This window comes from Cheilinus undulatus, linkage group 4, assembly GCF_018320785.1.
Source record: "Cheilinus undulatus linkage group 4, ASM1832078v1, whole genome shotgun sequence".
In the NCBI taxonomy this organism is placed as follows: Eukaryota; Metazoa; Chordata; class Actinopteri; order Labriformes; family Labridae; genus Cheilinus; species Cheilinus undulatus.
The window spans coordinates 26,221,254-26,245,858 of NC_054868.1; the positions used below are offsets into that span (position 1 = coordinate 26,221,254).

At 38.7% G+C, this 24,605-nt stretch overlaps 1 protein-coding gene across 2 annotated transcripts in view; it reads left to right on the forward strand.

Annotated features, from left to right (window-relative positions):
• ntn1a (netrin 1a) overlaps positions 1-24,605 on the forward strand; it is a 90,117-nt gene that overhangs the window by 31,398 nt on the left and 34,114 nt on the right. For both annotated transcript variants that reach the window (XM_041784813.1, XM_041784814.1), the window contains exon 3: positions 13,353-13,541. In XM_041784813.1, the coding sequence (XP_041640747.1) occupies positions 13,353-13,541 (189 nt within the window). The remainder of the gene's footprint in view (positions 1-13,352; positions 13,542-24,605) is intronic.

A 24,605-nucleotide genomic window follows, 5' to 3' on the forward strand; every position in this document is an offset into this window, starting at 1 on the left:
TTTCCTACCACCACAAGTTCTATCCAACCCTTTATTGCAGCAAACATGTGGGGTCAAAGTTGGCATGAGTTGTCTCAAAATGCCTTCTCAAGTTGTAATCCTTGCACACCGCTGCATTTACTGCAGAAAAGCCACACAGGCCTTGTACAAGCAGATAAAAACAAATACTCCTCCATCCATTCACTGTTGAACTTTCTGTTCTCTGCATCTACTATTTGTATTTTTTTAAGTAGAAAGAGACATTTTGTCTGGTTTAAAGGCTTATATGCTAGCCAGAACATGGTCACAGGTGATGGTGTGTTTATGTTGATATGCTGGAGTTGAGCACGTGTTAGGCAGGAAAAAGATAAGCAGAAATCACTTACAACGCTTCAAAGTGGGACAAATAAATTTGAAAATTTATGTAACAGATAATCGTACAAATAGAGTAATTTAAAAAATTGCGGTTAATGTTTTTAGCATGCACAGCGAAAACCTTTCACAGTTGATTTCAACTCTGAAAGTGTAGTTTGGACTCGATTCTGAGTTAAATGGTCTTCAGTGTTGGACTTACTTGACTTAATTAATCCGTTAAGCATTAATTCAACTATGTAGAGTCAACTGATCTAAGCACTGCCCACTGCCATTTTGATCCCATCATGCCCCAGGGCACAGTGTTGAGATGTTTCTGTTGTACAGTGATCACTGTTGGGATTCCTCTGCTCGTGTTATGGGTGGATTATTGTTGTTGATGTTAAACACTTCTAGACCACAAGTGTAGTGGTCCACCACATTTGTTACTTCCTGGTAATTACAGGGGATGGTCTGTATCAAAGGATGGTGTGCAGACTTTCAACTCAGCACATATTCTATCTCTTTCCTCTGTGTTTGTCGTAAGACACCTGACTGCTACAGGTGTTCAGTATGAGGTGGCAATTTTTGTAAACCATGAGTGTATGTGTAAGTGTATTGGTCTGTGTCAGTAATTAAAGTCAGAAATACCACAGATTAAAACTAAATGGAAATAACACAATATTGTGTTAAAAGTACACTTTAATCTGTGAAAAATAACACTTTGAGTGTTTAAATTAACACTATGAGAGATTTAAATAATTAACACTTTACAAGTGTTATTTTAACTTGAGATCTGGGAGAATGATATAAACCCAGAAGGAGTACAAAACTTAACACGATGGGAGTGATATTAACGCTGATGATTTTGCTGTATTAGCCTGCTATTCTAGTCTACTTAAAGGGCTGAAAATCCCAAGATGTCTCAGCTTAAACCTGTATGTTCACTTGGTGTGCATCTTATGATTTAAGAAACAAAGTACAATGTGTTGAATCAAAGTTTGATTATCAAAAGTTAACTCATTAATTCATAATTTGTTCACTCATTAATTTGGTTGGATTGTTTACAGTCTATAAGACTATGTCCACACTGCAGGCCTTGATGCTCAATTCTGATCTTTTCTCAGATCTGATTTTTTTTAATTTGTTGTTTGGCAAAAGATCTGTATCTGATTTAGAAGTACATATGAAAGTGGCCTGACTCTAAAAAAAAAAAAATTAAATATAATGTGACTAGTGCTGTTCACACTGTCAGAAAAAAAAAAAAAAAAACTGATCTGAGTCACGTGAGCAAAAAAAACCCTGATTTGGGTCACTTTTGCTACATTGTAGTAGTAGTCGGGCAAAGCTATACATAAACATTAAAGCCATTAAAGTAAAAATGAGGCCTGATTGCTTATAATAATTAAGAAAATTGACTGTAATGTCTTGAAATGAGGTGTACTTAATAATTTAGATATAGATGTCTCTTTGGGTTTTCTAAAAGAATTTTCCCTTTCAAAAATCTTGTCTTAAAGGACAGTAAAAGCAGAGGATAAAGAAATTCCAACATGTGACTGGACTAGAAGACCAAACATCAAAACATACTCCTGTGCATTAAGTATGTGTATATAGATCCTCGCCTTGCTCTCCGGTACTTACCATGCCATCCACTGTAAATCCTTTGCTGAGCATGAACCTTCACTCAGCCTCTAATAGCATCATGAGGGATCCCCACCTCCACAGAGGCAGAGTGGTTCCCACAGCCTTCTCACTACGCTGGTTAGAAGATTATTATCCACTGACAACTCTATTAGGGCAAAGTTTTAATCACAATTAATCCCCCTCTTCGTTACATTTTGAATTTTCAACATTTCGTGTTTACAGTAGAAACATTTTGAAAGAAAAGAAGGCATATTAGGTGGATCGGCGATTTTGATGTTTACTTTACCATGGAAAAAGGAACTTGTTATGGACTGAAGAGGAAATCAGGGAACAAAACTCACTAACTGAGCTGTCTGTCAGTTTTTTTAAGTGAAATGAGACTTTAAGGAGCAGTGGTGGAGTTGTTTTACATCACTGTGACTGCAGGGAGAGTGGGACAATAAAGCATGCGATTAATGCAATAAAAACATCTGTGCTATAACTTAATCACATTTCTATTACTGCATTAATGTAATACATATATAAACTGTGTGCATATGTGTGTGATTGCAGTAGGAAATGCATAATTTCAACAAATATGAGAACACATCTGAGGGTTAAATGAAACACAGAGGGGAGAAATAAATAAGTGTGTAAAGAAAGCCGTCTGACACCAAGTGGAATCTGTCCACTTGAAATCATTCCTCATCACATAAATCTGCTTTGATAACACTGCAGGACTGATGAATATTCTGTGTGACTCCCATCTCTATTACCCAGGTCTCCTTGAGTTAGATGTGGGACTTACAAAGCAACAGTCTGTCCTTTCTTTATTCCCTTTTGTCTCTCCTGTTTTTTTTTCCTCTCATCCTCATCACACATCAAACTGCTTATTAAATACAGAGCGGCTGAAAAACGTGGCCTTCTTTGGGAGCAGCAGAGATCCAGAGTTTAGTCGAGGTCATTAGAGACACAGTGAAGGGGGTGAGAGGAGCCACGGGGGCTAAAGTGCTACGGCTAATTGGCTGCAATAAAGGAATTAAATTAGCCTGATGTAATCTCTGCAGCGGACTCTCGCTCCCCCTTTTCACACTCACTCACAATTCCCTGTAGTTTCACGGCATTCCCAGGGTGCTTCCCAATACACACTGACCAGGTCAGCACACCCAGAGGTGTCATCATTAAGCTCCCCTCTCTCTTCATTCATCATTACTTTTAACCCTTTGCTTTGTTTGTTGTCTGAATTTCAACATTCATGTGAGGCTTGCATTGATGTGTTGCAATGAAATTGATGGACAACTGTTACTGAATGAATAACTGTTAAAACTGCTGACAGGATTTTATTGTGATTTATTTTTTTTTATTTTAAGTTAATCCCTTCTTTTTTTGTTACAAGGGAGTTTGGTTTTATAGTTATGGATCGTGCAAAATGAACAGCATTTTGCCCAAATTTTGCTCATTTTATCTGAATAATGGGATCCCTTTTTCTCCACGAATTATGTTGATTTATTTCACTTTATTTCACTACATTTTGTTTATTTTGGAAACAAAATGTAGAGACATTTAGAATATGTAGCTAATTTCTTGGAGTGGGTTGCGTCCCCTGTGTGAGGATAATTTGCAGTTGAGTAAAGATTAAGTCCTTTCTCATGCTTTTGTTCAGCAGTAACACATATTGTGGCAACAAATATTAGAGAGAAATGGTTTGCTTGTTTTACAGAATTAATGAGCCGTTAATGCTAAATGACATTTTTATGAAAGCATAATTATACTTAAAGAGGACGTCAAACACAAAATATTTTATCTGTCATCTCAATCCCTCCAATTAGCTCTCATTAAATGTGGAAATCCCCTCCTTTATTTAGTCACTGTCTGAATCAACGAGCTCAACATAAAACACACTATTGTTCTAATTCATAAGAGCCAAAATAAACAGCTACAGTGATTTATAAGTTGATGTAAAACACAGAAATGGATAGATATTTCTTCAATTTCTCACCCTTCTGTGTTTTGGTTAAACAGTTAATACAGCGGCTTAAAACTGTCCTTTTGTTTTGGGAGAAACAGTCATTATCGGGAACAGGCAATTATTGAAATTCCATTGTCTGTGAATCACATTTTCTTCATTTGTGTGGTCGGACATCAACCTGACGTGAGGCATTATTGTTACCTGTAACCAAGGTGATGTTCTAAATCACTCCTCCCTGAGGAAATATAAACATTGAATTAATCCGGCCACAGAATGGCTGTTTGGGATGCCTGTACTTTGAAAAAGTCCCAGATATTAAAGGATAATAATTACAATATTGTTTTTTGTCGCTTTGTGTCAGTTGCTGGAAAGTTGTCCCTCTTTTTGCAGTAACACTGGTGAGATATTTTTGGACTGTGGTCTGTTGATGGTTGACGAGCAGCAGCCATTCTTGTATGAATACAAGCAATGCAATTTTGTGAAAGCAAAGACTTAACTAGCCCAAGCCTCTGCAAGCCATCAGGAGTGTAACACACTACTCCAACTTGTATAGAATCAGCTTCTTGTACTTTATTTTAAAATTCTGGGTAGAAATATTACCCTATTAAATGTAACAGGAAAGAAATTTGTACTTTAATTCAACAAGGTTTACAAGTACAATTTTAAATCAAGTTTTCAAATACAACAACCAAGATAACCTTTTATATTATGAGGGGATGTTTAAGATTAAACCACCCAGTGATAGTTAAATTTCACAATCAGGATGCACAATATGATTGGTATAATATCTGTAGATACTAGCTTATTTTCAAATTTAGTCTTAGTCTTATAAAATATAGAGCAGTCATTTTTAACCTTAACAGTTAAAGTCTAGTTGTTGTCAATGAAAACTCATAAACATTTTAGTCCAGTTATTAATTAGTTGTTAACATTAAAATGTTATGTTTTGTCTTTAATTTCAGTCACAGTTTTTATTCTCCTTAAACCAGTTTAACACGCCAATTTTTAAATCAATAAAAATGTTAAACACTTATATTATTCTAATTGATTTGAAATACACTGTTAAAACAGTCCAGCATGTATTAGTCTCTTTTTAGTCTTCTTGATGTGTCTTGAGTCTTGCCTTCCTCATGGAGAAACATCAGTCTGCTGATCATTTTAGTTAGAGTTTTAGTCGACAAAATTAACACTGTTTCCTTGAAATTTAAAACCGGTTTTAAAGACTTTAGTTTTAGGTCTGAACCACATTTACTGTTGATACCAATATCTGTTTTGGCCAAAATAAATGTGAAATTATGGGCATATCAGAAAAACTTAAATTTTGTGCATCCCTTCTTCTCAGCCCACAACAGTGCTTATATAAATCATTATCATATATATTGTAAGTAGGGATGCAAGATATTACTGGCATGATAGTATCAGCTGATGTTTGTCTAAAAAGTGAGATATTAGTATCAGTAGACATGAAAACATTTCTGCCGATATATCTGTTTTGATATTTGGGCTACAAAAATCTACCTATATCATCTGTAAATACTGGCCCTGTGAGCAAAACAAACTTCAGCTGAAGTCTTTCCTTAGTTCATCCTCATTCCTGAAACCTTAAAGTGTGTTTTAAGGACTAAAATGTATTGACTTGTTTGTTCTAAAACTTCTATTACTGTATTTGAAGGACTGAAGTTTTAGATCTGAACTACATTCAAATAACAGTATTTGTATCAGTATCACCTAAAATTGTTTTTTTTTTTAAACGGCATATCGAATATCAACAAAAATCCAATACCTTGCATCCCTAATTGTAAGCACATAACTTAAGATGTATAACATAAATCCTGTAATAATTCATTTGTAGTGGCCGCGTTTCTGCATTGAGTTGATTTTGATATTTACTTGTGTTTTTAAGTCTACTTTTGGAAAATATTTACAATGCTGTGTTATTCACATCAAATGGTGTTTTCACCTATTTATATTTTTAACAATTTCTGGAAAATTTACCAAAATATTTGGTACGAGCAGCATGTGTGAACACAAATAGATTTTTTTTTTAAATTTGGCTTTATCCAGAAATGTTCCTCAATCACTGTGATTCTCATGCAAGTAGTTAAGATGCTTTGTGCTCTTTTCTGCTTGCAGGCATGTTCTTTACCGCTCCTTCATTTTACTGAGTACATGGCCAGTAACATGTAGTTACGATGTAAAGGCATTAAGTGTCTTTTATGTCATTTCTTCCACCCTGACACATAACCCCTACCCCCTTCTGTGGGACAGTGAAAGTCTCCTGATGTTAGATGCATTTGTGGACAGTCACATCAGGAAGATTTCAGTGGCAGCCTGTCCTGACATTTTGTAGACATTTTCAGCAGTGCATGAGTGAGAAGGGCTTAAGATGTCGTACCTGTGCTTGAGGAAATAAGATTCACAACCATGTTATAAAATCTTCATCCAGTTCCTTTTTACAGTGACACAAACCCCCTTTGATAAAACAGTAGCTTTAAAAATCTTCATCTATCATTACCTGTATTTAAACCCTTTAAATGAAAATTGCATTAATCTCTTCCTGCTCCTTCACTGATTAAAGAAAAGCAAATATAATAAAGGAATCCTTTCAAATAGAGACTAAAATTTGATTTTAAAAAGGCAGGGTTCAATCGAGGCCGGTGCTCTTCTTTAATCTGAAGAACACAAACTCAATAAAACTACAGTCAAACACAGTGAGGTGCATTATTTGTGTTTACGTCCCATAGAATCTCTGAAATGACCTTAAGCTGGGATGAATGTTAGACACACATCTGATTCTGTGTTTGACCGTGTCAAGCAGCCAAACCTCCCAAACTTTCCCTCCATGCGAGTTATGTTTCTGCCCCCGACCCCCAGCGAGAGAGGGGGAGATAGCAGGCAGCGGTCTGTCAGTGTGTTTGTTGAAAGAGGGATGCTTTCACACACAGCCATGATTTAATTTATGCACCATATGGTATTGGGTGGTATCAAGTTTTTCCACATATTTTAGGGCACAGTTTATGAAAACATTTGCAAAAAAGTCATAGTAAGCACATGTTACTTTCTGTAAAAGCAAAGGACACCCAATCTTTTTAAAATTTTCTCCTGAGGGGCTTCAGAAGTTAATCAGATTACTTTTGGGAGTACCCATAGGATTAAAAGTAAACTCTCTGTGTGTGGAGTCCCCTCTGTGTTTGTGTAAAAGCAGGAGACAGAGAAATGGAGCTCCTGCTGCTTGCAGGCGCTGGTGTTGGGTTTTGGTTTTCTACGCTGTTTTGATGAGCTGTGGAGATGAGGGCAGCGGGGAGGCTCAATATCCAGAAAGCAAAAGAGTTAAGATCTCACAAATGTATAATTGAGTAAATCCTGATTAAAGGACAGCTGTTTTTTAATGGATGTGTATAGCTGCAATGTTTTGATCGGAGCAGGCAGAAGCTATAGCAAAACGCTCAATTCAGCGTGAGGATTTAGCGTGAAAGTGGCAGAGATCAGTTGCTGGAGTGTCTTTTAGAACAAATCGAGGCTGTGACCGACATCACTCAATTACCCGGCTTATCGTAAGTACGATGAGCTTAACCTCGACCTCCAGCTCTGTTGGTGAATTTTCCCTCTAATTAGCCGAGCCTCTGTTCTGCTACATGACTGAGGTCAGGAGATAGAGGCTGGGAACCACTCAAAGAAACTAATTAGCCAGCTTTCCAAAACACACACACACACCACGCCGAGGCCTGCAGAAGGGTGTGCGGGAAACTGCTACACTCCATAAACAAATCAGCTTCCTGTTGAATTCTACAGTTTGAGGTTAAAACAGACGCTTCACACAGGTTTTTTGGTCAGTTGTGGTCAATTTACAGGAGATGATGATAAGCTTTAGGTAAGCTTAGCTTCACCCAGCTAATTCAATTACTCCTGTGTTAAAGGTATCACTTCTTTTTACTGCTCACCTGGGGGTGGTTACAGATGCCCACTGAGCTACTAATCCAGCCTGCAGCAGTTAGCTTGATTGAAAACAGGCCAGACATTTTAGGCCTTTCAAAGAAGTAAATAAAGTTTTTGTTTGCAGGAATTATCATACTGAAATTTCCATCTAATAAAAACTTAAAAAGCTCACATTTCTTTTTCTTCTATGTGGCATCATAGGAAGCCAGGAGCAAACATGTCTTTTAAGCACACCTGCATCAGCTTTTGTGTGTGTGTTATTCAGTGCGAATAGCAGCACCCGCTTTTGTTTGCAGTGAAGGTGTGTGAGCTGATCGCTTGGCTGAAATAAACTACCGCTCAGCTTTTGTGTCTCCACTCAACGGCAGGAACCCCTGAATCCTGCCGCTTGTGAAGAGCAGGTGTGAGGAATGTGGTTTGCTTGTGTGTGCAGCAATGCTTTTTTCTTGGTGTATAGTTTGGCAAAGTGATCACAGTGGCTTTAAAGGAGATGGCTGGCATTTTCGCCACAGGAGAGAGTCGTGTTCCTATCTTGGTTTTTTCTAAATGAGTTTTTGGGTCTTTCAGGAAAATGATACCTTCAGTCTTTGGAAAATTCAGAATGATAATATTTGCATTTTTTTGCAGAAAAAATCTTAAAGGTCGGTTTTATCTTATTTCTAGCTATGTAAGGCTACCAGGAATGATCTATGCTTCTTACATCAAACATTTTTTATGTCAGTATAATATAATATAATATAATGTAATATAATAATGCATAATACAAAGACTGTAAAAAATCTTCTCATAAACAAAGAGGGTGTGCATCTCTTTAAATGAGCATGGGATGATATTATATTTATTTACCTTTGTAATTTCCTGTAGGGAGGCTGCACAGCTCGCTTCCCGGCCAGGGCCTTTCTGTGCAGAGTTTGCATGTTCTCCCTGTGCATGCCTGGGTTCTCTCTGGGTACTCTTCCTTGCACCGCCAAAGACATGCTTGTTAGGTCAATTGGTTACTCCAAATTGGCTGTAGGTGTGAGCATGCCTGGTTGTTTGTCTCTATATGTCAACCCTGCTATTGACTGATGAACAGTCCAGGGTGTACACCGGCTTGCCAAATGACGGCTGAGACAGGCTCCAGCCCTGCGACCCCCTATTGGATAAGCAGTATAGAAAATGGATGGATTTCCTAGGGAATGGATTTATCAACATGATAATCCTCTCAGATTGTCAAAGGAAGGGCCTGTCTTTAATGTATACCTTTAAACAATAAGTAGGAATGTATTTATGTACCAATACAAACAAACATAACATAACTGTGCTCAGAAATTAAAGCAGATACTGTATAAGATTGTCTTTAATGTCTGTATTTTGATACTTTTTGGCCCCCGTGCTTTTATGTAGAAGTGCACAATATTGGATATTGGTGACAGATTAGATATTGCTGATACCTCATATGCCAGTATTTTCAAATTAATTTTAGCCTACACTGCGACTTATATACAAATATATTTTAATTTGTCGATTAAACAGGAAAAAGTGAATGTTAAAAAGTTACATTTTTGATAAAACAAGGTGCGACTTTAGACTGTGCAGTGAAATGAGACATTAAGGAGCGGTGATGTACTTACTTTACATCACTGTGGCTACAGGGAGACACTATGGCTTCACCAAAAACATTTATGTCTCTTACAATCAGGTAAAGAGCCGAGCGTTAGTAACAGAATAGCTTTGTTTAAGAAAGGAGCCTGTGGTGGTTTGTTTTAGGTCATAACTGACAGCTCAGTCTCGGCTGATTATGTGTTTGATATGAAATTATGAACGGAAACAAATAACCGCACATAATCAGATAACACTGATATACACCATAGCAGGAAACCAGACAAGATAACAGCAGCTGTGCTGCTAATTGACTGACAAATCTTAACTTGAACTCAATAAGATGCCTCTTCTTTTGACAAGGTGCAGATGATGTCATTCTTAAAACACTGTTTGTTACCAATGACACTTGGGATTAGGCCAGTGATAACAACAGTTCAAAGGTTTTTATGTAACATTCATTATGTGTGACATCTTGCATCATGCCTGGTGTCAGTGAGTTTACATACAGTGCCTTTCACTCATCCCCATTATCTGGCATAATACCTGGTGAAGCCTGATACCGTCACACATAATGTGGCCTCCTGCCCCACACCTTCACATCCCGCCTGTCTACTGACTATAATGACCAGCATGCCTCCCAGGACAGCACTGGTTCTCACTGGTGAGAGTGTAGGTGTGAAACACACTGATCCATGTTACCTGCTAAGGTGTAGCTTTCATTCAAACTGTGGCCTGGAGCTGGAAACACAGATAGACTAAACCTGCCTGTAGGCCTGACAGCCAGCTCAGGTTTTAGAGCACACTCACACTTATCGTTTAAAAGCTCTGTCCAAGCATTTTATCTGTTTAAAACCAATATATACAAAAATATCAATAAATGAAAAAAATCCATGTCAGAACACACAATTTGATGCACTTTTATGTCTTAAATCCTAACATTTTTGCTTAAAAAAGTACAAGGTAGTGGCTTTCAGTGCTTCAGGGGTTTTCCAGTGGAGCCAGGAGAAGAAAGCCTCTGTTCTGTTGTGTGAAAGGCCCCTGACATGAGGCATACAGTGGTGTAAATGTGGCTTAAAAGAACAATGCAAACGTCAGATCTGTGTCACTTTGATGAAAGCAGGTGACTGAATAACAAACAGGGGTGAAGATGATCATTTTAACCTGGATTACCCTAGTATTATTACCCCAGAAAATTCAGTTCTTGCATTGGTATTCTCCTGTCAAACAACTGCAAATACAAAAAAAAACAAATATATTGACTCAACTAAACATGGGTTTCCCATTGAAAAACTAATTAAATAAAGCTTGAGTGCTCAACCTGGACATCTTTAACAACAATCAAGTGCGATGTCCGGCTTCAGATTGATTTTCTGTAAATAGAATGGTAAAAAGACCAAAACAAATCTGACTGCCAGGTTTCAGCAATATGAAATGGCTTAACATGTATGCACTGTATCATAGAAATATCATTTTGAGCTCTCATGGCATTAAAAGTCTTATATTATTTACATTGAAGTAAATACTGAGGCTTAAATCAACCAATCTGAGGTAAAGATGTTTCACTAATTAAACCCCCAAGTCACTACTGATAAAGCAGAGACCTGCTAGCGTTTGTGTGTGTGTATTTCAGAGATATTGTAATTAGATCCTCAGAGTGGAGAGGGGGAATCCCAGGAGTCTCAAACACACATCCATATGAAACATTCCCACGTACACACAAAAAACGTACGTGCGCACTCGGACATGCACTCACAGAAGCATCCACATGTACCTGTAAAATGTCAGGTTGAGTGATGCTGAGGGAAGTAAGATCTTCCCCTTTTCTTTCCTGGTAATGACAGGAGGATGATGAGCTGTGTGAAGAAGCGGTGCAGGAAAGCACAAACAGATGAACCAACCAGGAGACCCTTGATGGACCCAGATAACCCCCATCTACTCATACGCATTTACACATCCACACACATGAAGTACAGTATGTTCTCTCACACAGCCATGCCTAAAACTGTATCAGAAGCGTTGCTGTAAATAATGCATGACTGCGTCTGTGGTGCTGGTGGAGGGCCAGTGTCTCGGACGGCCTGGTCTTAATGAAGTCGGGCACATCGGCCTCGCTCGGCTGCCAGGAAGTCATGAATAAACATCAGCTGGCTAATTAAACTCAGCATGGGCAACTGTACTGATCAGTAAACAAGCGGTGGCGAGGGGGCTCGCACATGCTCAGTGGGATTCACGGTGAGGGGAGGAAATGATAAAACCAGGGCTTTACTCTCTCGATGGTACAGTTTGCACTTGGGAAAGAGAGGAGGAATAAGAGGATGGAAGTCAGATAAGAAGAGAGGAGTGGCAAGTAAGAGGCTAAAAACAGATGACTAGGGAGAGTTACAAAGAGGAGTACAAGAGTTTGACATCAGTGTCAGTGACGTTTAATGTCTCTTAATGACCCTTGGAATCTATGGCAGCTCTGCATCCTGCCAAATACCGAGGGAACAAAACAAAACATCCTGCAGTAGTGCTCTGTGAGCATAAAGAATACTCACTTCTGATTGGACCATTGGCGTCCATCCAAAATTAGTAGTAATCAGAGATGTACTGATTCAACTTTTTAAACTCCAATAGCAATCCAATACCAGGGCTTTGGGTATCTGTCGATGCAGATTTGATAGTGTTACATTTTTAACCTTTATCCCTCACTGTGATGATGAGAGTGGTGATAATTTCTGTGTAAAGCAGTGCCAGGTCCCAACTTTGTTAAGCACCTTTCAGTAAATAAATACAAGTTTACCACCTGCAGCAGCATCACTCACCCTCTGCTGTCACATTGAACCCTCATCTAGCCTGACTGTATGTGTATGTTTATGTAGAGATCAGGCGGGACATCTTTAGACAGGAGTTTTTATGCTGACAAACTTAACCAGTGGTTACTTGGATTATGTTGTTTTCAAACCACAGCCGGAAGTTTCCCCTGTCCTTTCAATGCATCAAACAATGTTAATTTGTTCACAGTTTTTGAGACTTGTGGTATAACCACCACTTGTGCTAAACAGAAGCTGAGTAGGAATGTTTGTCGTTAGAAAAGTTGTTGGCATCACGTGTGAAATACACTCAAACTGCTCAGCCTTTGTTGTTGGCTAGTACTGCAGTAGAACTGAGGCCACTGACATAACAGCACATGCACGTGTTCGCTGTAAAATCGGATTGCATAGAATTAAATTGCTCATTGCCACCTACTCTCTTTTTGGCTGTTTGAATATGGGATTCGACTGATTTCAGATACCAGGATTGGATCAGCTCATTCTTGGTATTACTAGCTGAACTACAAACAGCATTGTGAGCAGCAAAAGCTGCTCCAGTGCACTCATACTAATAATATTTCTGAAAATTTAATACTATTCATTTTTGAAATTACTTGGTCTAAAAGTTTCAATCTATGTCATTTTTATACTAAACCTTGGAAAAAAAGGTTTCATGATAACCACTGTTAATGTGCTTTATTTAATGTTTAAAGTAGTAGTGTGTGGCTATATTAATTGACAGGATTCACACAAAAAACAGTCAGCCATATTCACAAAAGCTTACATTTATGGTCTGCTAATTAAAAAAAACTTACATCTAATTGCACAATATTTTTTAGATTTAATTTTTAAGATCATTTATGGGGCTTTTTCAGTCTTTGTTAGACAGGACAGTAGAGCCAGGCAATGTAAGGAGAAAATGTGAGGCATGACGTGCACCAATCAGGATAAGCTCTTACAAGTGAGCTAAACAAACTGCTTAATTTACGGTATCTTCTTCTTCTTTAACCAATTATCTCACAATTATATGCTACAATTCAGTTCAGATTCGAGGAAGCAGTTACATGTAACTGAAACAGATTAATATTAATTTAACTCAAACCTTTTTTTCTCCTCAGCCTGCAACTGTAACCTGCATGCTCGACGTTGTCGTTTCAACATGGAGCTGTACAAACTGTCTGGAAGAAAGAGCGGAGGAGTCTGCCTTAACTGCCGCCACAACACAGCTGGGCGCCACTGCCACTACTGCAAAGAGGGCTACTACAGAGACCTTTCCAAACCCATCTCACACAGGAAGGCCTGCAAAGGTAGAGTGACCTTCATCTGTTTTTTTTTCTTTTCTAGCCTCTTCACTAACCCTTATCTTTCTGGTGAACTGACTTTTGACGTTTTTGCAGCAGCTTAATTGGAAAAGTACTTGCAGAGTTTTATAAAACCCTGCTGAGATGATATTGAGCTTATGTGCAACAGTCATAGATGAATTACAGGAAGTGGGGGGAAGCCAGCAGTGTCTTCATTCCTGAATGTGTCTCGCCCTCATCTTCTGTCAACGGAGATGAGTTGGGGGTCTGTTGGGATTGTAGAGGTCGTGGAGGTACGGGCATGTCGGGCTGGGTGTTCCCTCATCGACAGTTGAGTTATTTGGCTTCATTCAGGGAGGAGGGCAACGGGGGAGGTGAGTGAGGGGATGACAGGACAAGCAAAACAAACACAGCCGAGGTGTGAAGTGATCCCCGGGTGCAGGTCAGAGACGAATGAGAAACAGGGAAGATCGGAGGAACGCAGCAGGAGAAAAAAGGAGGAGACAAAGTGATATAAAAAAAGGTTGGAAAGAGAGTGAAAGATGAGAGAGAAGGGGGGCTAGGGAGGAGGAGGAGGAAGAGAGGAGGACAGGAGGAAAACGCCCCCACGCAGGTGTGCTCGCCATTAAGTGCTGGATGAATCGGCTGCCATCAGCCCTCAGCGTAGCTAATAAGGGTCAAAGAAAGAAAAAAAGGAGGAGGGGGAGGAGGGGGGGATTGAAAAGAAAGAGGGTATGTTTTCTCACCTCTTCTATAGCTGCAGGGAAAGATAACAGGAGCTGAATCCCTGTGCAAACAAGCCCACAGACACATCACAGTGTATATGCAGCATGCACACACAGAGATACACGCATAGTTTGAAGGTTTCGGAGCACACACTTCCAAAGGCGTTTCTGTGAGGAAATCTTAGCCGCCTGTTAACAGATTAAGCCAGAGTTTTCTCACATCAGTCACCAGGAAGTAAATAAATAAGCCAACCAATCAGTCAGTTTGACAGGAGGCATGTCTGAAGAGTGAAACATCTGCAGACAAAAAAGGAATTATTTGTAAAGATGTTTCAGCAGCAGTTTATTATTCAGATCTACTCGCCCTCATTTTCATCTTTTTCCCTTTGAACGAGGTGCATTTGCATTGATGCCTTGCTTCATGCTACTGTAGCAAAAACAGTCATCACACTAATGCAAAATAACATCACATATGTTGCATTAAATCCCGGAAATCAAGCAACCATATCAAACATCCTCAATTCATTCCAAAGCTCCCTGAAAAAAATCTATCCTTTCATTTTTCCCACCACCTTGAGCAATCCTCCAAGCACATTAACACCTTCTGTGTCTTTGAGCCCGTTCTCCTGTCTCAAAGGAATGCAAACACACATTCATCAGGATGGGACATTGTGTATCATTAACCCCTATCCTCTGCTGTGTCTGCCAGCCCAGCTAATTGTGCAGATTTAACCACTTTTTTGGTTGTTTTGCATACATCCCTTCTCGTGTGTCAATGATTGGATTCTTTCAGCATCCCATAACTCAACTTCATGAGGGTTTGTTTCTTCCTAGAGGAAGATACCTCAAGGTCCTGAAGTGGATTTTAAAGTGGAAAGGTTAAATTTGGTAACTTATGAATGTAAGATAAATTCAAAGAGTAAAATAATTACTTTTCATATGGTATACAGAGGAATACTGGCTCCTGTTAATTAGAAACATGTAGATTTAAGGATTGGCTGAATAATTAACTATAACCAATATTTAATCTGGAGACTTAATCATTTTAAATCCGCAGAATATGAGTGATCAATTCATTTGTTATGATTGCAAACTGTTTTTCATCCAGGACAAGTCAAACTTTCTTTATACAGCACATTTCATACATGAGGCAACACAAAGCGCTTCACATTCAATCATTAAATCAGTCAACCTTTCTTTGTATAACATCAATTCATAATAAAGAGCAGACCAGGAACCAGTGTTTCTCAACTTGTTAGGCATCAGGACCCACCACCACCCCTTTATGAGGAATCCTAACAGACATTTTAAAAACTTTCAACAGACTGAGTAAAATAGACAGGACAAAACAAAAAGTTGAAGAGCACATAGTTACAAAAGGACACGCATGCATTCATTTTATTTTTCAAACATTTTGGCAATTTTTAAAGGAATAACATCCTTTTCTGGAGAAAATCAGCTTTGTTATCTTAATTAAAGAGGAAAGTAAGGTAAAATCTGGAGAAAAAGATTCATATGTAATCATTATAACATTAAAACTCAGTGAAATCAAATATTGAGTTTTGTCTGCTTAGGGCTTCCGCACATCAATGTTTTTTTACAACATGTTTTTATGGGCATACATTTGAGACCCACTGGAAAGAGCTCAGCAGCATACTTTTGAGAACCACTGCTCTAGACAGTACTCCTTGTTATCTTACTTACAAAGGCCCTATACCTGAATAAATACAGTCAAGCCCGAAATTATTCATACCCCTGGCAAATTTTGACTTAAAGTTACTTTTATCAACCAGCAAGTTTTTTTGTTTTTTTTTGACCAGAAATGACACAGGCTTCTCCCAAAAGATAATAAGACAATGTACAAGAGGTATCATTGTGAAAAAAAAATTCTCAACTTTTATTTACATTTGAACAAAAAATGGCATGTCCAAAATTATTCATACCCTTTGCAAACTGTCACAGTCTATGGGAAAATCCAAAGTTCTATACCATTCCAAGTAGTCCAAGCTGTTCTAAAGCATCCTAATTACCCTGATTCGTTAGGAACAGCTGTTTTAATCAACTCAACAGGTGAAAAACAGCAGCTCTCTGCAGTTGGTTTGTGGACAGTCATGGCTAAGATAAAAAGGCTCACCAAGGACCTGCGGCTGCACATTGTGGCTGCTCACAAGTCAGGAAAGGGCTATAAGGCCATATCTAAATGTTTTCAAGTTCCAGTGGCTACAGTGCAAAGTATTATTAAAAAATACAAGATGTTCCACACCGTGGAAAATCTCAGAGGACGTGGTCAGAAGCCAAAAGTGACACCTGTGCTGGCCAGGAGGATAGTGAGAGAGGTGAAAAAGAATCCAAGGATCACCACCAAGGCCATCCTGGTGAATCTGGGCTCTGCTGGAAGCAACGTCTCAAGGCAGACAGTCCAATGGACACTGCACACTGCTGGGTTCCAAGGACGCAGACCAAGGAGGATGCCACTTCTCCAGATAAGGCACACAAAAGCCTGCTTGGCCTTTGCAAATGCTCATCTGGACAAAGAAGAAGACTTCTGGTCTTCTGTTTTATGGTCAAATGAAACAAAAATTGAATTGTTTGGCCACAATGATATATCCTTCATTTGGCGTAAAAAAAAAAAAGGAGAAGCCTTCAACCCTAAGAACACCATCCCTACTGTCAAACATGGTGGTGGGAACCTAATGCTTTGGGGGTGTTTTTCAGCCAATGGACCAGGGAACCTAATCACAGTAAACGGCACCATGAAAAAAGAGGAATACATCAAGATTCTCAAAGACAACATCAGGCAGTCTGCAGAGAAACTTGGCCTTGGGCACCAGTGGACATTTCAGCACAACAACAACCCAAAACACACAGCAAAAGTGGTGAAGAAATGGTTAATGGACAAAAACATTAGCAGCAATTATAGGAAGCGTTTGCTGTAATAGCCAATAAAGGCTTTTCTTTTGATTATTAAGAAGGGTATGAATAATTTTGGACATGCCACTTTTTGTTCAAATGTAAATAAAAGCTGAGAATTTTTTTTTTTTGTCCACAGTGATGCCTCTTGTACATTGTCTTATTATCTTTTAGTAGACGCATGTGTCATTTATGATGCTGCTGACTAATTAAATGTTAGAAAACTTTGAATAAATGAGTCATTAAAGGAAAGCCAAACCAGTTAGTCAAAGCTGTGTAAAATGTACCTGGTGTGCGTTATGTAGACGCTTACAGATCCAGATCTGGTATAAATCTATGTACTTTATTTATGTATTAAGATTTTAATAACACTGATATTTTAGCCTGACTCTCACTCTGTCATTTTCATCCATTTTCTTTGCACGTACACGGTGTCCACTTCTCACATCTTGTGTGACTCTGCTTTTTTACCCTGATGCTGCTTATGATGTGAACAGACATGCATTTTATTGTTTACAAGCTTAGCGATTGACATGGGCTTAGTAGTCAATTTTTTCCACTTTTGAAATTCAGTTCATTTGATCTTAGTTCAGAAAGGAGAAAAGTTTAACATTTTCTGCTTTTAATTTCCCTAAGTGAAGATTTGCACAATAAAATATAATGAGTAATAATTTACAGATAAATCAACTGATCAAATATGCATCAGTTAAAGCTCTAATTATTTGAACATAATGTCATTTTCTATACTTTACATCAACATTGACATGTACAGTTTATTTTAAACACATGGGAGTGAGCTCTTTCATCTTTAAAGGGATTTTACTGTAAGTTTCATGAGCATTATTATATTTAAAAGAAGGTATTCACAGCCTGATGGGCTCATAGCATGAGTACAGTCATGCCATATCCTCATTACATCAGAGTCTCCAAATCATCTCACACTTCAAACTCACTCCTGACTCCTTCTCATTCTGCAGTACCTTTCACCACACTCAAACATAAACACATTTCATCATTATTTATAACATTGTCAGCTTACCCAAACCGTTTTGTTCAATTTAATCCATGAAATTTGCCAGAGTTTGTGCACCTCTCACCTCTCCCAGCCTTGTGTAATTATAAGCAAACATTGTCCGAGCTCTACTAAGGTGTTCAGTTACATCAAAGCAGACCTACAATAAAGGATGTGTGGTAATTACCCCAAGCTGACAGATGATACAAAGCATGAACTCTCGCTTTGGCCAATTAAAACATTTTTGTTGACTACATTTGGAAAGTTACAGATGAGAGCTTTAAAAATGTAACTGTATGGCATGCTCACTCAATTTCTGTTGATAAACTTACCACACAGATTTTCCCCCTCTGTCAAACACCTATGTCAAAGTCATTCCCTGCCAAATCGACCACATCATAACTCAAGATAATTCAATGAAACTCAAACCGCAGAACTAATTCCTGTCCGTTTCTCAAGTGGCATGAGCACCGCACCAAAGTGACAGTAATGAAGAGGTTTGGTTATTTATTGAACTCAAGGACAGAGAATGTAGGAGTGTGAGCAGGTCGAGGAGCACAAGAGTTTGCTTTTATATGCGTAACAATATCCGCTCATTTCCATAGGAGGCCATTAAAAGAGCAGCAGCTTATCCTCTGCAGGGTGAGCTGGGCACAGCTGTCTCATTTACAGTCTTACATTTATAACTTTACCCCTCATTTAGAGAGTGTAAACACATAGCACGGTTTCAAGCAGCCCTTGTTTGTATGCTTAACAGTTTGAAACCTCTGAATAAAACAACACAGTGTATTTGAAAGAGATATACTGTGATAGCAAGACAAAGAGATGCTGCACTTTGGGTGGTCTTTGAACACCTCTGACATCTAACTGAGATAAAATTGTGGCTCTAAAGTGATAACTCAGCATAGTTTGAGCAGCTGTTTTCACTGACTTTAAAGGCTGCTCTGAACTGTATTTAAAAGTTAAACATTAGTGATTCCTTTAAGAAACCCTGAAATGCTATCTACACTACACTGGATGACAATGATAACAACATGAGAGGTCTTTTCCAAACAAGTGCTGTGCTTTTGATTATTCCTCCATGCAGATTTGATCAAATCAGGCTTGAGTAGGTCGGTTTCTGTGGCTGATTGATGGAATGCAGGCGTCCACATCGGAAACTGAACATCAACAATCATATAATTACATCGGTCAGTGGGAAGATGAGAAACATGTTTTGCATAAAGAGAGAAATTAGGCTTCATTTGAGGGATGGTCTGATTCAGTTGGAACAACAAGTTTAAAAAAAAATGCTTTTTTCATCTAGATGTATCCTCCGCTGACACAGTTTGGTTGCAGATAAAGTGTTTTTCTATTTGGATCTGAAAATACTGTTTCTTTGTTCACATAAATCTAGCTTTTGACTTCTTTTTGTGTCAGGGGCTGGTCTTTAAAATCTAACAGTCAGCACCCCACAAACCTGAATACTGATCAGCCTTTTGCCATGTCAGAAGTGCAAATGTTTAGGCTTTGTTGTAACCAATATTTAAAGGCTAATAAAGTTAAAGAATAAAATAAAATAAAAATAAAAAGATAAGAACAGAGGAGGATTTTATCAATGGAAATGAAAAGTTTTTAGTAACTCTTCTAAACCTGTGTGCTCTTGGATGGGTTCTTGGGACACCTCTGGCGCTTGCATAAGCATGATTATCAAGAGACACCATTATTTGTTTGCTCAATGTTATTCCACTGCAAATAGTTGCACTTTCTTATTATTTATATTCCAAAATTTCACCTTCTCCAAACAGAGAAACCATTTTTCAATATTTAATGGTTTTCTTTATTTGTTTTTAACGCAAATTCAAAATGCGCATAAACACTTGTGTAAGGAAACCTTACTGTAGTCTGGGCTATCCCAAAATGTTTAAATCATAATGGTAAAACTGTGTACGTTGAAATATCTGCTTAGTTATTCAAAACACATGGAGTAAATTGTGGATTTGAGGTGTAAGATTTAGTCAAGCTATACTCCAGGTTAAATTCTGGACTAGCCCAAACTATACCCCAGAGAAAAATCTGGTTCTGCCACCATTTGGCATGCTCATACTGGTAAGTTTTCACTATGAACAGGACACGTGTGTAGAAATATGCACCCAGCTATCATTGCTCAAAATGAACACTCTGACGTTGAGCTTTTTTGCCTAAAGAAAAACAAAAAACAGACTTTTGACCAATTTAAACTCATTAATTGTATCTATGAGTCCCTAAACAACACAACAAATAAAGCCCTCTCTATTAGGCAACCCGTCTTTTAGAGAGCTGCTATGCTCACTGGAACAACCCAATAACACCATCTCTTTCTGCTCTCCAAAGATACATGTGGAGGAGCAGAAACCTAATTATAATGGAACACAGACTCAGGCTTCACTTCAGGGCCAACAAATTATTCTTATTGGCACAGAACACACAAACCAATGAGGGGGGGTTCAGACTTCAAACGGCAGCATTATGGTAAACGATTGGCAGAGTTGAAAATTCTCACATTGTGCAATCTCAGGCTGTGGCCCGCCTTTGAGAAAGCTCTCCACCCTTCACATTAACCAAGAATATTTTATGCTCTGAGAGTTTTTTCTCTGTGTTCTCCATCCTCATCCAGGAGCATGACAAATATATAAGATGTATTAAAGTTTAAGATATAAGAAAACAACCACACTTACAATTCTAATTAACTCCTTGATTTTCTCCTTGAGACTAAACCAGCCTTTCCTCGTCTTCTTCTGTCCCCGTATCTTTCTGAGACATCTGTAGTAGCCACTTAACCGCTAAGTGGACACGCACTTAAACCAGAGCCTCTCACTCACACTCTCCACAGTGACTCAGCCCTTCACCCAACAGGTGGGTCATACAGCCACATAGTCGGACTATTTGTCATCCAGCATGACAGCGGGTCAGACTCAGTCAGCCTTTAAGTCAAAGAGGAGGGAAAACTGTAGAAGAGGAGAGGGCTTTCGGAGTTTCCCACCTGTAGACCATGTGCTGCTGTGCACCTTGATTTACTGGCAGGCTTTAGTCTCAGGGCTGTGGTTACCAGGCAAAGGCTCTTAAAATTATAAACTGAACTCTCTGAAGCTCCAACCAGAAACCCCTCTTTGCCCTCCTGAGCCCCGGACTCCTCTGACATGCTGCAAAATTTACAGGCCTGAAGACGTGCTGCACCGGCCTCCACGCTGTTTATTGGGCTTCCTGAGACCATGCGTGTGCATTTGTTTGTGTGTGTGTGCTGTTCCTCCCTCTCAGCTAGACACAACTAAGCAATGAAAGCGGTGACTGATTGGTCTGATAAAGGTACTAATAGATACACACACTTAAAAGAAGGTCTCTCTTAGTCTGATAAGTGGTCTGAACAGCAGCAGCTTTCACACACGCACTTACACTGCAGAGATAAGAGCAGCAACAGGAGCTGAACCACGGGAAACAGGCAATAGAGATAAAGGTGAAGAGTGTTAGTGTGTGAGTGGAGAAAGGCAGAGGCATGTGTGGTATCCAATGACTGCTGGCCTGACATGGGGGCACTAACTTCTAAAGGTCTGGCATTAGGTATATGTGCACACATGTCTGACTATCACCTATTCTCCATTTCCATCTGCACTAATCATATCTACTCAACCTACTAATTCAGTGGATTTAATTCAATTCAAAATAGAACAACAAATAAAGCTACTATTGCTTCTTCTTGAAAGACCCCCACAAACCTCAAAACTCAGTATGTGTGCATGCACAGTTCATTCGAGCTATAGCGACAGCTTGTTTTAGTAATTTAACTGGAATACTCTAAAGGAGAATCCATTTATTGACAGATGTATAGTGCTGCTATGGTATGTGGCAGAATCCCCCCTTTCAGTCATTCACTAGTGGGCTTACATCTGCTTGATTATTACATCATAAACCAAACAATTCACATACAAGAAAACAAGAGGCAGAACTGATTGTATGGAGAATGGTGAAAACATGGACAACTCTACCACGCTCTACACTTTATAGGTGTGACACACGTCTCCTCATCAGCCCAAAGTTTTGGTTTTCTCGCGCCAACACTTGTCATTTTTTCAGTGCATTTATGCTGTTTGACTCCCAGGTCAAAGTCTGGTGTGAATTCTGTTAAGAACACCTAGGCCGGTTCTCAGCTGATCTAGGTGTATACAATACCTATAAAAAGTAGTTTAATTGATTTCATAAGTCAGTCATGGTCAGTATAGTTTTGCTTTTTTGAGAAAAAAAAAACAAAACAAAACAAAACAAAAAAAAACCTCTTTAGTGTCAAAGTGAAAAAAGATTTCTACAGAGTAGAGTCAATTAAATAAAAATAAGTAAAGTGAAATAAGTGACTGCATCAATGTTCGCCCCCACCATTTCAGTATTTAGTAGATTAACCTTTGGCTGCAATCACAGCACTGAGTCTGTGTGGATAGGTATCAAGCTTGCTCATCTGGACACTGCAATTTTACTCCCTTCTTCTTTGCAGGACTGCTAAAGCTCTGTCAGATTGCAAGGGAATGGGGTGTGAACAGGCCTTTTCAAATCCAGCCGCAAATTCTCTTTTGGATTGAGGATCTGAGCTTTGACTCAGCCACTCCAGAACATTCACCTTCTTAAAGGTTTTCTTTATCTGTATTTTGCAGCATTCATTTTACCCTCTACCTTTATGAGCCTTCCAGGGCCAGCTGCTGAGAAGCATCTCCACAGCATGATGCTGCAACCACTGTGCTTCACAGTGGTCATGTGCAGAGTTTGGTGTCTGCCAAACATAGCACCGTTTTGGTCTCATAGGCCAAAGATCTTTCTTCAACTTGACCATGGAGTCTCCCACATGCCTCGCATGTTTTCTTCAACAGTGGTTTTCTCTTTGCCACTCTCCTATAAAGCTTTGACTGGTGAAGAACCCAGGCAACAGTTGATGTATGTAGAGTTTCTCCCATCAGCTGCTGACGCTTGTGACTCTTTCAGAGTAATCATAGGTGTCTCAGTTTGTGAGGATGGCCTGATCTAAGCAAATTTACACATGTGCCATAGTCCTTCCATTTCTTGTTGATGGATTTAACTGAACACTGGGAGATGCTCAGTGCCTTGGAAATTGTTTTTGTATCCATCCCCTGACTTATACTTTTCAATAACCTTTTTTCTTAGTTGCTTGAAATGTTCTTTTGTCTTCATGGTATAATGGTAGCCAGGAATTGTGATTAACCAGTGACTGGAGCTTCCAGACATAGGTGTCTTTATACTAGTCATTTGAGACACATTCACTGAACTCAGTTGATCCCAGTTTCACTAGTTGTGCAACTACTAGCACCAGTTGGCTAGACTTTTGTTGAATTAGGTCGGTCACTTTAAAAGGAGTTAAGATTAACACTTAACTTTTTAATTGACATTACATTGTAGAAATCTATTTTCACTTTGACATTAAGGTGTTTTTTTGTCAGAAAAAAAACAAATTATTAAAAAAAACAGGTAAAATATCTGAGAGGTGAATACTTTTCAAACTTAATATTATGATGGATATGTGTTTATTTTCTTTACATGACAAAATATCTCACAAAATGGTAATGATGTTGTTCCCAAGAGTGCAAGGTAAATCCTAAAGAGGTTTCTTTTCTAAAAAACATCTGTTTAGACTGTCACATTAAAATGCTTAATATATTTAATTAATGCACATTTGAAACCTGTATTTTGATTATATCCATATCCACTATTCATCAAAATTAACTGTGACATTTAAACACATTAAACTCTCATTTGGATGCAATGAGCCGATATGAACGGATTCTTTTGAGGCTGTTATTTTTCACTGTGGGCTCAACAGTCTGTGTGGTTAAAAACAAAACAAGCCAAACCACTAAATACCCTACAAACCTCAAAGCACATAATTCAGCTTTTCCTTTGAAGGCTTTCAGACTGACAAGTGACACAAGGCAGAAAATAATCTTCAGGGCGGGGCAGCCAATGAGGCTGAATGTCGGCATCACTGCTGGAAAATAAACAGAATATATATCAGTCATGGTGTGAGGAATAAAGTGGTGAGAGTTTGCTGACAAACACTGATTTTGGCTTTGTAGATCTTTTGAGTGAAGAAGTGGAAATTGATGATAAATTATCAAGACCGCTCTAGTCTGGATTCGACCGTTAGGATTTAGAGAACTGGCTGTTAGGAAGACTATCAATTCAACCACCTCTCTTCACTACTATTTCTGTCCAAAAATAGATGAAAAGAAACAACTCTCCGACAACGATTATTCAACAATGATTTCCAACCTGACTGGTTTGGCTGTGAAATAAATTAAGGGCTTGGATTCTGGGGGAGAGCGATTGGAAAATTATTACATTCCTAAGGCACATGTGTTCAATAGACCCCCCAGTTCGGGAGGAAGTGTGACAGACGTTTTGGGCTTG